The following is a 17,321-nucleotide window of genomic DNA, read 5'->3' on the forward strand; positions in this document are numbered from 1 at the left end:
TCAAGTGAAATAGGTCCAGAAACTCTTGGGAATGTAATTATCTTATTTGTTTTGAATCAGACTGTCTGCAGTTAGTCTAGTGTTTTAATAAGGTCTACAAGGATTAGAACTAGTCAACATATGAATTATGAAACCCCTAGTCAATCTGAAGAACAGAAAAAAAAAAAATCAACTCACAGGAAAAACGTGGTACTCTTGCAAGACTGTGGAATATCATTCAGAACCATAGCAAGGGTAAGCTTGAAAACCAGGAAATATAGGTTTCAATTAAGAAAGGCTTTGTTGCCTAGATGGATAAAATAGCTTATGCTTCTCAAGATGTGAACTTTCTTTTTTAAAAAATAATCTGTAGGTTTCCATCAACATGTGAACTTTCCCAAAAGAAATAGGAAGCTATTCATCTACTATAGTTAACAAAGTACAGAAAATTGTTATTTCAATACTTTAACAAACATCACAGGTGGTTTTAAAATGTGATCTTTAAGCTTAGCTATTTTGAAATTAATTTTTTTTATTTAGTTAGTTAATTTTTTTCTAAGACATGTACCATTATATAATTGATGAAAATGTTTTTTCACAATTTGTCATTGAGTTTATTAGCTTTTCAGCATTTAATATGGCAAATTGTGGTTGACTTCCAGACTACTTTTTTCTAGTCAGACTCTGAAGATGTAATTTAAAAGAAAATCTTAATAGTCAGAAATCTACAGCCCCCACATAAACGGAGGCTCAAAATGAAAAGATAAAGACAAGTCAAAGAAAGAATATTTAGATGGAGCAAACAAATTCAAATTTAATAGGGCAGTTTTCTCATAATAATTAGCCCTCCAGTTGATTTAGAGAGAGCTTACTGATATAAGTAAGCTGTCTCCCTATGTATCCATCTATCAAGAAATCCACCTATAAAAAGAGGTCCACAGGGTGATTTCATGGGGACTAGATAAAGAAGCACTGTGGTGTAGTTTAAATATTTTTCCAACATTTACTTCAAAGAAAGAGTCCCGATCATCTGCCAGTTATGAAGTACCAATAGGTGAATCCCTTTTGATAAACTGATTAAAATGTCTCTTAATTCAATCCAACTACTTTTCTTACAGCTCTTACATCTCAGTCTTCCCATATTAGGTTCTCTTTTGAAATGAGAATGTGATGATCAGTTCATGAACATCATCTGTTTGGCAGCTGTTTCTGATTTATGAATAGTTTTGTTACAAACCAGTATCGTGTTTGTTAGTTCCCCTGTGGCTCCTCCAGGGGCTGTATCATTCCTGATAAGACTAAGACTCTCCTAGATGGAGACCAGGCTCCCTAACAAGGGTAGCTATAGCTTGGCTGGCACATGCAGGGATCAAAGTGAAAGTATTTATCATAAAGCCAGTGTTGGGAATTAAAATTTCTACTATACTTGTGAGTGGATCCAGAGTCCAATTCCCATTAGAACTGACCAAAGCTATTTCTAGTACCATATTAATTTATAAAAGTTACGGGAAATGTCTAAAAACATGGCAGTCAAAGTAATTCTACAAAGTATTCTAAAGTCCCCAAATACAAACTGCCTGAACTTAAATATTATTCAACTGATTAAGCAGAAAGGTTCTTGAAGATCTAACCCTTTAAGTATAAACAGCCTTTACGTTATTATTTAGACTCAGGTTTAAGAGTTCAAAGAATACTTTAAAAGAGGGGTTGAGGGTTTACTGTATCATTTTCTCACTTAGCTTTTTGGGATTTGTAATTTATTTTAGATTCGATCTGATTGTCTTAAGTCTCCTCAATGGATGGAAAACTATGTGTCTATACTCAGCTCTAATAGTCAAAATGAGAACTTCGGAGACATGAAGTACAAAGATATATGAAGTTCATTATATAAACAAACAAAAGGTTTATTTTAACATAGGAGATATAATAAGTAAAAAGTAATAATTGAATATTTACTAGACTAAATGGCAATATAGGGAAGAATGTTTTCTAGTTACCAAAAATTAAACAATGCACCAAGTACATTTTAGATTTATTTTATTATTTTTAATGAACTATGTTTAACATTTTACAAATCTTCAGGTGGTTACAGTTTTCAGCAGTAAATATAGTAGTAACAGCAATAAATACACTGAAATATGAGATTTCTCTGAAAGAATACAAAAAATAGTAACACCTGGAAATGAGAAGGCAAAATGTCAATTCTAGATCTGAAATATAAATTAATACAGCTGAATTTCTTTACAACGCTGGTACATGGGGAAATGAGAAACTCATGCCTTATAAATAAATGTGTGACTTTGAGCTTCACCTTTCTGAGAAGTTTTGAGGGACATCATTTGACCCACGGATCTCTAAAACCCTATAAATATTGATACCAGAGGATTCAAACACATAGTGATCTGAAAATGATTGCCAAAGCAAAGAAGTGCTTTTATTCCTCAACATTTGTGATCTTTGTGGTATACTATGTATTATAAAAGGGCATAATCCCTATACAACTGCATAAAGTCATAAAAATTGATTTATAAAGTCTCAAGATCATATGTATTAAAAATACATATAGCTGTGCTTTAGTAAATGAATCCATCAGTTGAGAGATAGTTTTGCCTTTAATATATATCCAAAGTATCTACAAAGGATCCACAAATGTTTACAATTTGTGACCAAAATCATCTGGTTTATATTTGAAAAAATCTTGGTTTTCAATTTAAAAATTTAAGAAAGTTGTGAATATTGTTTATTATTACTTGGGTTAAGAAAAAGTAGATGGCTTCAGCTTTTTTAACAGGAAATTTGTGAACTACTCACAAATGAGAAGTCACACTCTTTTGATCATTAGAAAAGATAAATTGCCTATAATTCCCAATTGAGAACAGCATGTGCAGTGTAAAAAATAATAAGGTTTTATTTTGAAACCAGACAAGTAGTTCTAGAAAAGCCCTTGGAATACATCATCTCATTTCCCTTACATAAAAATGAATAAAATAAGTGGCATACCTGAATGGTATACCTTTATACCAATATGTGTGTTTCATTACCAAGCTGAGATGAAACATTTTTATTTAAAGGTGGGAAAAATAAACACTTAAAATATAACATTTTGCTATATAGTTTTCTAACTTCATTCCAACATAATTTATCAATATATACTGTATTCAAAAAAGGTTAAACAAGAGAGAAATACTACTTACATGCAAAATTTATTGTTCCAACATGAAACACTAGGTCTATATTTAATAAAACTGCACATCTGTTTGATTTGGCTAACTGAAAGAAAATGCACACTTAAAAAAGATGTTATTATATCCTTCTAATAATGCAAGTCTGTATCAAAGGCACTTCAGCAGAGCACTAACTTTAACCTTTTCCAAATCATTTTTATTCATGCTGCTTTTGATGTCTTTCTGTGTAAGACCAATAAGAAGTCTTCTCTAATTGTTATGAGCCTTATTACTTAAAAAAAAAAAAAAAAAAGGAAGCCTAGGTATTACTCATGACATTTATTTCTTCTATGGATTGGGGTAATATATGGCAAATATTTTCCTAGGGTCTTTATGTTCTTTGGGTTTATACAGAACAGTAGAATATTGACAGGTTAGATGTTGCAGGAAAAAAAATGGCGGACATCTAAGATCTTGGGGACAAAAGCTGTTGTCTGTTGTTATTGCACATCTAGCCACAATTTTACTGAAGCTAATGTGGCTATTTTGGTTCACTGAATTTGTTTACGTGGTTTGGGTCTCTATGTTGCTCCCATATTGAAGAGTAGGGAATGAAAAATGAAGCAATTTAGAATTCCCCACCCCCCTCAAGGGAAAGGTGCTTCAGACATTTGCCTTCAGGGAAATTTTAAGAAAAATGGGATCAGGTGATTTTAATGAATAATAAGCTTTGATTTTTAGGATGTATAAACGATAATTCAGAGTTAAAAACAATTAAAAACAGTTCACATTGAACACTTGCTATGATGAAAAGAATAGAGCTATATTACTTGCAAACTGAAAAAAGAAGTTGCAAAGGCTATAAGTGACTTAAGGAAAAACTTACTTTTCCCCTGAAATTGAAACTTTTCCTCAAACATCTTTTATGCAAATCAGTATCTGGATATACAGCTACTATCCTGAAGGTATTTTTGAGCCTCAGGAAAATGGCATTTCTTTTTCTTCTCATCAATAGTTAAGAAAAAAAAAAATCAATGTTTATTTTATCTCCACATATTTTATTAAATTTTAGTGTTAAAAAAACTTTCACATTGTTGATTTTTTTTTATTTCATAGCCTTTAAGTGACTGAGTTCTGGTTTCTAGAATAGAAGAAATATATTAAATCCAATCTAGCCTGAAAGTACCCGTGAGCCTTAAACCAAAGTCACAGATTGTTTTTTCAGATTTGTAAAAAAGTTTTCCTTGACAGCTTAACTTGCTTCATTGTTGAGGGAAAGAAAAAATGATTTTTAAAAACTCAGCATTAGAGCATTACTTTCTCAAATTTCTAAATTAAAAATTATCACCTTATTTTGTGAATTTATATCCAAAAACAACCAAGTAGCTGGTGTATCCCTCTCTAATGATCAAGTAGCTTCTTTCCCATCTTACATGAACGTATGATTTATATTTGGGATGATACAATACACATGCTGTTTAAAGATCAAACAACATTTTCTTTGAGATAACTCCAGAGTAACATCAGTCGAGGTCATTTATCAAGTTATTTTTGAGTATAGGCAGAAGAGGACATAATAGTAACATTTAAAAGAATATGATGCCTGAAGACAGTTTTGTTTTAAATGTTCCATGGGGTAGTCACCATGGTAGAGGCAACATTTTTGGAGGCAACTTGAGGAGTACATATTTCACTGTTGTTATTCTTAAGAGAGTCAAGGCCAAACTGGCTGGCTGAGCAACATTTTCAGATAACTAATATCTTGATGCTATTTTACATTTTGAAAACTTGGATATTATAAATTCATCACCAAAAATAAATGAATAGGCCAGAAAAAGCATTCCTTGGTATCTTTCTCTCTGATTACTAAATTACCATTTACTCTGCTTGAGACATGTCCAAGAACCATGAGATTTCTCAGTCTCAACTTCTTATGTTCATACTGCAATTTACAATAAGAAGCAAGAATAAACACCACGACACAGCAGACACACAACCCCTGCTGGAGTTAATTTATGGGAATCAGTGGGCGTTCCTCTCGCTTCTTCCAGATATTAGTCTTGCTATCTCTTTTGGCTAGTGGTGGTCTGCCCCTTCTTTTAGTGGGGGATGTATTAGCTTCAAAATCTTCAACAGTGCTTTTCCTTCCTGGGGACTCTTCCCCAGGGTGCTCCATGATCACTCCACTCCCTCCATCTAGGATGTGCCTTAAAGCTGGGTCCTCAGGGGAACAGACTGTGGTTCCACTCTCACTGCTGCTTAGGTCTAAATCTTCTAAGTAAAGGATCTTGGGCTGATGCATGCTTTTGATAAATGTTTTCTCCCTCTCAAGCTTTCTACTTGAGTGAAGCTCATTCATATCCACACCAGAGTCCAGACTGGTGTCATTGCTCTGGGTTCTCTTGCCCTTTTTCAGGTCTATAAAGGAGTGCCTCACTTGCGCAACCGGTTTTCCATCAAGAGACACAAACCAGGCTCTGGGATGGGGGGAGGGCTTTCCTTTGGACAGCTCCAGAAGGGTCTGTTCTGAAATTCCTTGAAGTTCTGATGAAAATGGAGTCATTACAACAGCCTCATTTAGTGTTCCAGGAACAGAGACAGATTCCAGTAAGCTGCTTGAATATCGGCTCCAATCTGAAGCCTGGGATGGCAAGCTCTGTTGACCTTCAAGTATGATATCCTCTTCCCTGGCATCTGGGGGTTGTGCATGAGAATGAATTGGCATTTTGGGCAAGGTCTGTGTAAAGTTCTCTCGATTTACTGGTTCCATCAATTGGCCATAGACTAACTGTCCCTTTCTTGGCAAAGTAGCTGACTTAGCAGCATGTAACTGTTCTGGCGTGGAGAAAAGGTCAGATGTTTGAAGGATGGCAATGGGCTGGCTGTAAATATGCATAAGCTGTTCAGGAATATGGGAACGCCCATACGCTTCCTCATTACCTGTGAGATACCTCTTTTCATCTTGAGCATCAGCTAGAGATGAAGATAGATTGTTGTTAATATGTTTAGGTTGTTTGGACCCTACATTGGGCTCCAAAGACTGTGTTGGATTTCTTGAGTAATTATTTTGATTGACTGATAGAAATGAAACATCTTCATTGTAGATTTTAAAATCGTCTCGAGTTTTTACCATGGAAACTCTTTCTTCTGTTTCTGCCTTTGATGGTTCCTTTTTCTGAGGACTATATGAGGAATTTTTGGCATTGAATAACTGTGCCTTGTCCTCAGCTTTTAATGCAACTTTAACTGTACTGATATGATTTATGTGTGTTGTTGAAGTTGTCTGGTCTCTCTTGAGGACCTCAAGTTTAGTGATATTTCTTTCTCTTTTCTGTGAAGTTCCACATTTATCCCTTGAGTAGAAGGGAAGGCAAAAAATATTTAAAAGTTATGACACAAATGGTTCATCAAAAAAAAATCACTCTACAATTTGCACATCATATATTCAATGCTACTGTTTAAGATATGTAGATTAAAAATAATGGATATAAGATGAAACAATTTATTTCTACAACTAAACTTTTCAATTTACAGAATATACTGAAATGATAGAATAACTTGATAGTTTTCTGTGTTAGAATGTTTTTTACCTGCAATAACAAAGTAGTACAGCAAAAAATCCAATGACAATGACTATTGTTCCTCCTAATATGGCTGTAAGAAACACTGTGTGGTAGGCAGTTATGTCCTTGGAATCTTCATTGATACCTGAACCTACATGGTTCAATATAAACAAAGAGAACATGTTATTTTAGATCAAAGTCTCAACTATGTCACATCCTAGGTTAGGCAAATTGAATAAGGGTACACACTTCTATTTTTTTGCTCTCATTCTGTGACAGACTTCCCTGTGGATGAAGTAAACTTTCCTTATCCTTTGGCTCAATTGACTGACTTGCTTTAACCAATGAAACGTGAGCATCTGAAGTGAGATTGCATGGTGTGGCTCTTCCCTCTTGCTCATGCCTTCTAATATGTGAATAGCATATCCCAGAGAGTTGCTATTCCTTAAACCTGGGGTCTGGAATGAGAATATCTGTTGAACTGAATGAAACCGAGTCCAATGGTACAGCAGATAACCTGAAACACTCATGAAATGTAAGTAGCAAATAAGTGTTTGACATTGTTAGCCACTGAGACAGCAGAGTTGTTTGTTACTGCAGCAATGGCTATTACAGAATATGCTGAGATGCTGCTATAGAAAGCTTAAAACATTTAACATTGGCTTCCAGGCTAGGCAGTGAGAAAACTGTTTCAAGAGGCAGTAAAACTGGTGACCCAACTAACAAAAATTTGGTAGAAATACTTTCTCCCAGTTTATTTTAACTAATTTGAGCTTTGTGCAAAGAGCTTTTGAGATAGAATGTTGATATTCAAATGCATTTATTTAATCTTTAAAAATTCTAAAGGCAAATTCACAAAAGTATTTACAAAGCAAGCAGGGATCTAAAGAAATAGAATCCAAAAATGCTAAGACTTGAAGGATTAAGAATTGCAACTCCTTCTACCTGGCTCTAGAGTAAACTGAGCACAACTGACCCACTGTCCTCCTGCTATGAGAACATACATGTATGAATACCATTGTGATAAGTTTTACTGCAGTAAATGCTGACTGGGATGATGTCAACATAAAAATGAATGCTACTAGTAAAAACATACATATAGACCAATGAAACAGAATGGAGAACCCATAAATAAATCTATACATCTACAGCAAACTCATTTTCAACAAAGGTGCCAAGAGCGTATATTGGGGAAAGGACAGTCTCTTCAATACATAGTGCTGGCAAAAGTAGATATCCTTATGCAGAAGAATGAAACTAGACTCTTATCTCTCACTATACATAAAAATCATAAATTTAAGATTTCAAACTATGAAATCACCAAAAGAAAACACTGAGGAAACTCTCCAGGATATTGATCTAGACAAAGATTTATTGAGTAATGCCCTGCAAGCAGAGACAACCAAAGCAAAAATGGGATAACATCAAAGCTTCTGTAGAGCAAAGAAAACAATCAACAAAGTGAAGAGACAACCCATAGAATGGGAGAAAATAATAACCAGGATATATAAGGAACTCAAACAACTCAATAGGAAAAATTCTAATAATCCCATTAAAAAATGAGCAAAAGACCTAAATAGAAGATTTCTCAAAAAAGACAAACAAATGGCAAACAGGTATATGAAAAGAGGCTCAACATCTTTGATCAGAGAACTGCAAATCAAAACTACAATAAGATATCATCTTATCCCAGTTCACATCACTTGTATCCAAAAGACAGGCAATAATGAATGCTTGCTGTTGAGGATGTGGAGAAAAGGGAACCTCATATACTGTTGGTGAGAATGTAAATTAATACAGCCACTATGGAGAACATTTAGAATTTTCCTACAAAAAAACAGAGCTACCATATGACCCATCAACCCCATTGCTTGATATATTGATACATACCCCAAAGAAAGGAAGTCAGTATATAAAAGAGATATCTGCACTCCCATGTTTACTGCAGCACTGTTCACGATAGCCAAGATTTCGAAGCAAGCTAAGAGTCCATCAACAGATGAATGAATAAAAGAAACATGGTATATATGTGTGTATATACACACACACACACACACACACACACACACAGTGGAGTACTATTTAACCATTAAAAAAAAGATGTGATCCTGTCATCTGCCACAACATGAATGGGACTTGAGGATATTGTGTTAAGTGAAATAAACCCAGCACAGAAACACAGACTTAGCATGTTCTCATTCATTTGTGGGAGCTAAACATTAAAACAACTGGCAGAGGCTGGGAAAGGTAGTGTGGGGTTGGAGGGGAGTAGGGATGGTTAATCAAAAAATTAGCTAGTTAGAGTGAATAAGATCTAGTATTTGATAGGACAGAGTGAATATAGGCAATAATTGTACATTAAAAAAGTATAATTAAAAAGTTTATTACACAAATGATAAATTCTTGAGGTAATGAAGACCCCATTTATACTGATGTGATTATTATGCATTATATGCTTGTATCAAAATATCTCATGTATCCCAGAAACAGAAACACCTATTATGTACCCATAAAGATAAAAAATTTAAAAACTTGATAAAAATGAATGCCATTGGGCAGCCAACCTTGAGGTAATCTGTTTCAATATCACAAAGACTTCATTGTGCTCAAAAAGGTATATAATAAGTCTACTTATCAGTATCAATTAGATTCTAATATGTATTCAGGGAGATAGGGTAAGAAGAACGGGTGGTGGGGCAACTGGTTTCTGGTCATCTATCTCTACCATGAAAAAACATCCAGAATGGCACTCCCACCTGTATTGAGGACACTGAGGGACCACTACCTCTTTAGCTTTCAAATTTTGCACTAATTTGATAAAAGTAAAGTAATAATAATAAAATATTAGGAAAAACAGCATTACAGTTACACATGTAGACTTTAGAGTCAAAATGTCTGAATTGTAATTCTCGCCTTACCATGTATTTTTATGTAGTCTTGGGAAGGTTTCATTTCTTTGTATCTAGTTCTCTCATCTGCAGAGCAGTAACAGTTATATCTAACCCTGTGAGCTGTTGAGGCTTAAATCAGTAAATACTTGTGAAATACTTGGACTAGTGCTTGGCTCATGATAAGCACTCAGTGTTAGCTATACCACACTACTGTTGAATGCAGCTTTAACGTTGTATTAAAACAGGCACTCTAATGTTGGCCATGATTTCACAGATGGTGACTGATCTATCTTATTTAATAGGCAAATAAGTACAGCACTATACAATATGAAATTTTGTCAAAAAACGAGAGTAACTTTCTGTTCTCTGTAGATTTGTATGGAGGATTGCTTTGATTATAACTGGGCATAAATGAATATGTTTCCAGAATGGAGTAATGCTCACAATTTTTACTCCACAGGAATCCAACCAAACTCACATTTGGAAACAGGAGGTTGACATATTGAATTTGCCCCAAATCCTATATGTATGGCAGTAGCAAGAGAATGCATCTGTCCGTGTGCATGTGTGTGTGTGCACATGCCTAGAAGTTAGAAAGGTAGAAAATCAGTCTTTTCATTCAAGTATATTTAAAAATGCACACTCAGTTCCATGTGAAGTTTAAGGTGTTTTTTTTCAGTCTGTGAAGAGGGTCATAGGTAGCTTGACGGGGACAGCATTGAATCTATAAATTACTTTGGGCAGTATGGCCATTTTTACAGTATTGATTCTTCCTAACCATGAGCATGGAATGTTTTTCTATCTGTGTCCTCTCTTATTTCCCTGAGCAGTGGTTTGTAGTTCTCCTTGAAGAGGTCCTTCACATCCCTTGTTAGTTGTATTCTTAGGTATTCTATTCTCTTTGTAGCAATTGTGAGTGGGAGTTCACTCATGATTTGGTTCTCTGTTTGTCTGTTACTGGTGTATAGGAATGCTTGTGATTTTTGCACATTGATTTTGTATCCTGAGACTTTGCTGGAGTTGCTTATCAGCTTAAGGAGATTTTGGACTGAGACAATGTGGTTTTCTAAATATACAATCATGTCATCTGCAAACAGGGATAATTTGATGTCCTTTCTTCCTATTCATATACTTTTATTTCTTTCTCTTGCCTGACTGCCCTAGCCAGAACTTCCAATACTATGTTGAATAGGAGTGGTGAGACAGGGCATCCTTGCCTTGTGCCAGTTTTCAAAGGGAATGCTTCCAGCTTTTGCCCATTCAGTATGATATTGGCTGTGCGTTTGTCATAAATAACTCCTATTATTTTGAGATACGATCCATCATTACCCAAAAAGAGCCCACATAGCCAAGACAATCCTAAGCAAAAAAAAAAAAAAAAAAAAACAAGCTGGAGGCATCACGCTACCTGACTTCAAACTATATTACAAGGCTACTGTAATCAAAACAGCAAGGTACTGGTACCAAAACAGAGATATAGACTAATGGCACAGAACAGATACCTCAGAAGGAATGCCACCCAACTACAACCATCTGATCTTTGACAAACCTGACAAAAACAAGCAATGGGGAAAGGATTCCCTATTTAATAAATGGTGTTGGGAAAACTGGCTAGCCATATGCAGAAAGCTGAAATTGGATCCCTTCCTTATACCTTATACAAAAATTAACTCCAGATGGATTATAGATTTAAACATAAGACCTAACACCGTAAAAACCCTACAAGAAAACCTAGGCAATACCATCCAGGACATAGGCCTAGGCAAGGACTTCATGACTAAAACACGAAAAGCAATGGCAACAAAAGCCAAAATAGACAAGCGGGATCTAATTAAACTTAAGAGCTTCTGCACAGCAAAAGAAACTATCAATAGAGTGAACAAGCAACCAACAGAATGGGAAAAAATTTTTGCAATCTACCCATCTGACAAAAGGCTAATATCCAGAATCTACAAAGAACTTAAACAAATTTACAAGAAAAAAACCCCATCAAAAAGTGGGCAAAGGATATGAACAGACACTTTTCAAAAGACGACATCGATGAGGCCAAGAAACAATGAAAAAATGCTTATCATCACTGGTTATTAGAGAAATGCAGATCAAAAGCACATTGAGTTACCACCTCACGTCAGTTAGAATTAAAAAATCAGGAGACAACAGATGGTGGAATGTGGAGAAATCGGAATGCTTTTACACTGTTGGTGAGAGTGTAAATTAGTTCAACCATTGTGGAAGACAGTGTGGTGACTCAAGGATCTAGAAATAAAAATTTCATTTGACCCAGCAATCCCATTATTGGGTATATACCCAATGGAATATAAATCATTCTATTAGAAAGATGCATGCACAGGTATGTTTACTGCGGCACTGTTCACAATAGCAAAGACTTGGATATGATAGACTGGATAAAGAAAATGTGGCGCATATACACCATGGAATACTATGCAGCCATTAAACAAGATGAGTTTGTGTCCTTTGCAGGGACATGGATGAAACCGGAAACCATCATTCTCAGTAAACTGACACAAGAACAGAAAACCAAACATCACATGTGCTCACTCATAAGTGAGTATTGAACAATGAGAACACAGGGACACAGGGAGGGGAGCATCACACACTGGGGCGAAGGGGGTGGGAGAATTGGGGAGGGATAGCATTGGGAGAAATACCTAATGTAGGTGAAGGGCAATAGATACAGCAAACTACCACCATGGCACATATATACCTATGTAACAAACCTGCACAGTCTGCACATGTACCCCAGAACTTCAAGTATAATAAATAAATAAATGCAAATTTAAAACATTTGTTTATTAAACTCTGTACTCAACCACCTACTCTCCTACAGCAATCTGAAAAATTAATCTCTTGTACTTAATATTTTTTCCAAGGAATTCTAAAATTCTATTTAAACTTTAAAAAAACAAATTAACCACATTATAACTAATGCAGCTCCAGCACACCAAACACTAATCAGCTGATCATAGGAAAAATTTTGATTTTATAGTAATAATCCTAAAATGTTTAGGGACATCAGGGATTGTGTCATAATCAACATATATTTATTTGGTCTCTGCCCCTAGTTCTGGGCACAGAGCTCTTAAAATCCTTGGAATTTCCTGAGCAACAGGGGTGCTGGAAGTGTTTCCTAACATAGAGCTCCTAAATTCCTTGGAATTTTCTGGGTGTTGGGAGTATCTTTTGTTCTAACTTGACTCTGGGCAGGCTCATGCTGGGGGGTTGGTGACCGACAAGCCATGATTAGAAGCCTATAGCTTTCAGCACCACCCCACATTCTCCAGGAAGGAGAATGGCGGAGATTAAGTTAATAATTGATCATGCCTACAAAAGAAGGCCTTCATCAATATCCCTCAAGTATAGAGGTTGTAAAGCCTCCAGATTGGTGAACACATCCACAGGCCAGAAAGGTGGTATACCCCAACTCTATGGGGAAAAAGCTCCTGTACACAGGACCCTTACAGACTTTGCCCTATGTACCTCTTCACTGGGCTCTTTATCTGTATCCTTTACCAATTCCTTTATTACAAGCTGGCAAATGTAAGTATGTGTTCCCTGATTTCTGTGAGCCATCAAAGCAAATTATCAAAACTAAGGAAAAAATTGTGCAAACCCCCGATTTGAAGCCAAGTCAGATGGTATGGGTAAACTGAGAACCTACTGCTTGCAATGGGCAGCTGAAATGGGGGTAATCCTGCAGGATTAAACTCTCAACCAGAGGGGTCTAATGCTAACTGTAGGTAGATAATGTCAGAACTAAACTGAATTATAGGATAAAATCAACATCCACTGAAAACTGGAGAATTGGTTGGTGTGTGGAAAGGCCATGTAAAGACATCTTGAGAAAGTGGCCATCTAGATAGAAACCTGCAAGAAGCCTCACCAACCCTGACAGCACCTTGACCTTGGACTGCTAGCCTCCAGACTGTGAGAACATAAATTTCTGTTAATAGCCAGTTATTACTCTGAAGTTATTTTGTTATAGAAGCCTGAGCAGACTAATACAATATCCGATTCTCTCAGTTTAGAAATAAGAAAACTCATACTCAGATGGGTAAGTACCTATTTCAAGCTCACTCAGTTAATTACAGGCAGAGTAAGGGCTATCATCAAGTTACTCATATTCCAATGTAGTATCACTAGAAGGTCTCTAGTTCAAACTAAACAAACAAGAATCCCATACTTTTATTTTAGTACTCATCCAAACAACATCTTTTCCAACAAATAATCTGGAACAGAACTTCCATGTGGCTTTAGAAAATAATTTTGGCTTTTGTAATTCATAAAGCTATCTTATGTAATTCAGTCATTTTAGATATATTTTTAGTGTAAGTACATTTCTCTATAAAACTCAAATACTCCTTAGGTTATTTTTATTAAAAATGAAATGAGTTGAAGTATGAAATTAAATATTGTTTTTCATCAATATTTCACTATAGTTGCAAATACAGAATGGGCTAAGGCCAGACAGCTGGCAAGACTGTACATTTTGCATCATGAAAAGCAAAAGTAACCACCCTCTGGTTTCTGAATAAATAATTCTGTAAGCACTAAGTTCAAACAGAAATAAAAAGAACATTTCTCTTAATTATATATGGCTAATTAGTCTCAGCTTCTCAAGAGGCTGAGGTGGGAGGATCCAGAGTTTGAGCCCAGCCTGAGCAGGCAACACAGCAAGACTCAATCAAGAAAGAAAATTCAAACTTGCCAACACAGAATAAAAATAAAAATCAAACTGGATTTTAAAAACTAGACAAAATAGACAGCCTTCAAAGTAATAGACAGTCATAATAATGTTAGCTGACAGAATGTTGCAGATAAACATACGTAAAATATCACTCATGTTCTGGATAGGACAATTCCTAATCAGTATGAAATACTCAGGTAGCAACTACCCCTCAGCTGTAAGCCAAAACACTTGATAAACCAAAAGAATTATCTCTGACACATGATTGAAGATTGTGATGTACCTGCATTCAACTTTCACTTTAAAATCTCCACTAAAATAACACTAAATGTTTTGCTTTGTTTTTATTCTGTAAAAACACAAACCTAAAAGAATAAAGGAAAATAAGCTAACATAATTGACTTAGCAAAGCTGGTGGTAGGGAAAGCCAAGAAGAAATTTGATTTATGCCAACGCATATTCAAAAGGCCCAGGAAGTGGTAGCAGACTGACAGTGCAACCATTCTAGACTACTGAGGTCAGATAATTTTTTTTTCAACATTTAATGGCTAAAATATGCAATGTTTGAATATTCTGACGAATGTACACAACTTGAGATGGATGTAGGGTTTCCTGAGGTACAAACTATCTAGATACTTTGATAATGTTAAATATAAGGAAACAAAATGCTCATTTCTCCTAGAATATGAACAGATCTTCCCTAGTGAACAATTCATCGTTTTGCTCCCCAGACTCCATCTTCCTTCAGTTCAAAATATCAGACCAATTTCCATTGATTATAGGGGTGTGTCCAATCTTTTGGCTGCCTGGGCCACTCTGGAAGAATTGTCTTGGGCTACACCTAAAATACACTAATGATAGCTGATGAGCTTTAAAAAAAAATCACAAAAAAACTCAATGGTTTAAGGAAGTTTATAAATTTGTGTTGGGTCTCATTCAAAGCTGTCCTAGGCTGCATACAGCCTGTGGGTTCGGGGGTTGGACAAGCTTGATTTAGTGCATCCCCAATCTTTTCTTGAATGATAGTGTCCACAGACTGTTTCCAAGAGCCCTTCCTCTCCTCCTGCATCCCCACCAAGTAACATGTGTGTTCATGACCTAAGAGTGGGCCAATGGGATGATCATTTTTCAGCCCTAGAATGTGAGAAAAATACTGGAAAGGGTTGGAGCCAGCCAACACACAGCAGCAACCTGGCAAAGGTAGTAAAGCAGGCCTGCTAACTAGGCCATCTGGCACGGCAGGGATTCCTGCCTTTCAGCAGCTGGTTCCTTCAGCCTTCCCTAGGATCCTGTGAACTGCCTATATCCTTCTAATACAGCATATTTTAAAATTACTCAAAATAGTTTTCTGTTGTTGCTTACAACCGAAAACTCTAACTGGTTTGGGCAGAATTTATTCATAAAAAAATTTGAACAAACTTCATTCTTCAGATTCATCGTATATAACTGTAAGAGACCTTATTGTTCATGGAGCTTAATCTTGTACACACGAAAAAAAAAAAAGCTGAGATCCTTTCCCATTGCCATACAGCTGGTAAGTGGCAGTGCTTAAAATAAAACTGAGGTCTGCTGCTATCAATTCCAAGACTATTTGAATTGTAAGTTTTAATTACTTTCATATTTTGCTATACCTCTAGTTCCTGGAAGTGGAGCTGCTATCCAGTAGCCCAAATGTGGTGCATCATATGTCCACATTAAATGATTGTTATGTTCCTTGACCATTCCCCGACCTTGATTTACCCAGGCACCTAAAAAGGAAGGTATGTAAAAAGTACTAGTTAGTCACCGTTACATATCTTAAGAGCCGATGGTCATGCATAGAATACTTTATGGGACTTTTTCAAAGATTATGAAAACTGGAACAATATAGGATAAAATATATCACATCATAATATATAGCATATATTATAATAAATAGGATAATTTGAATGATTTGTTAAGACCAAAAAAAAAAAAAAAACATTGTAAATAAACTAGGGATGGCCAGGCACAATGGCTCATGCCTGTAATCCCAGCACTTTGGGAGGTCAAAGTGGGCAGATCACGAGGTCATGAGATCAAGACCATCCTGGCCAACATTGTGAAACCCAGTCTCTACTAAAATACAAAAATTTAGCCAGGTATGGTGGCACATTGCCTGTAGTTCCAGCTACTCAGGAGGCTGAGACAGGAGAATCACCTGAACCTGGGAAATGGAGGTTGCAGTGAGGTGAGAGTGTGCCATTGTACTCCAGCCTGGGTGACAAGAGCAAGACTCTGTCTAAAAAAAAAAAAAAAAAAAAAAAAAACAATAAAAATAAACTTAAGGACATACTCACAAAAATCATGACTCTCCAGATACTATTTAAACCGTGCATATTAAGATACCTCTTACGGCCTTAATTTTTTACTAAATATTGTTTTGGTCTAGTGCTGTTGGTATTGTTCTTACAGAACTAGATCTTCTAAACTTTCAATAAATCCTACTTCATCCAGCAAAATTTGCTGTCAGTAGAAAAAATAATTTAGCAAAACCTATGCCTTTTATGAAGTTGTATTTATAAATAGCATAACAAAGCTATTTGAGTTTGGTGTATATTGGTTTACTGATTTATTATAGTGAATTATCTGCAACATGTAAAAAAGTATTTTAATAAGGTAGAGAAACTTAAAAATGATGACAGTAATTTAATCTATTGCTTTTAAATAGTCCACAAGTGTGACATCAGTGATAAATCAATTTGAAAATGCTGCCACTGAAAGGTACATTAGAGAAAGGCCTTGGCCAGAGAGAACAATCAGCAACCAGGACTCAAACAGCAGATACCTGTTTTTAAAGTGCCTTAACACAACTTTCTCATTCAACAAATCTGGAAACTGAGGTCCAAATAAGTTAAATGACTTGTTTCAAACAGTACTGCTGGGAAAGGGACTAGACTCCAAATCCTAGAGTTCTTAATCTAATGATTTCAGTGCACACTATCATGGTTACATAGTTTCCACTCTTTAAAACATAGATATATTACTGCTTATCTTCTAC

General features: G+C 35.7%; 1 protein-coding gene across 1 annotated transcript in view; it reads right to left on the reverse strand.

Moving 5' to 3' along the window:
- Positions 1-3,425: 3,425 nt before the first annotated feature.
- FAM171B (family with sequence similarity 171 member B) overlaps positions 3,426-17,321 on the reverse strand; it is a 79,449-nt gene continuing 65,553 nt past the window's right edge. The window contains exons 6-8 of the mRNA XM_012473917.2: positions 15,934-16,050; positions 6,734-6,857; positions 3,426-6,496 (exon numbers count right to left, since the gene is read on the reverse strand). Of these exons, the coding sequence (XP_012329340.2) occupies positions 5,152-6,496; positions 6,734-6,857; positions 15,934-16,050 (1,586 nt within the window). The 3' untranslated portion in view covers positions 3,426-5,151. The remainder of the gene's footprint in view (positions 6,497-6,733; positions 6,858-15,933; positions 16,051-17,321) is intronic.

The sequence above is a fragment of the Aotus nancymaae genome, unplaced genomic scaffold (genome assembly GCF_030222135.1).
Source record: "Aotus nancymaae isolate 86718 unplaced genomic scaffold, 86718_ANA_hifiasm-v0.15.2.pri h1tg000008l, whole genome shotgun sequence".
NCBI classification, from domain to species: Eukaryota; Metazoa; Chordata; class Mammalia; order Primates; family Aotidae; genus Aotus; species Aotus nancymaae.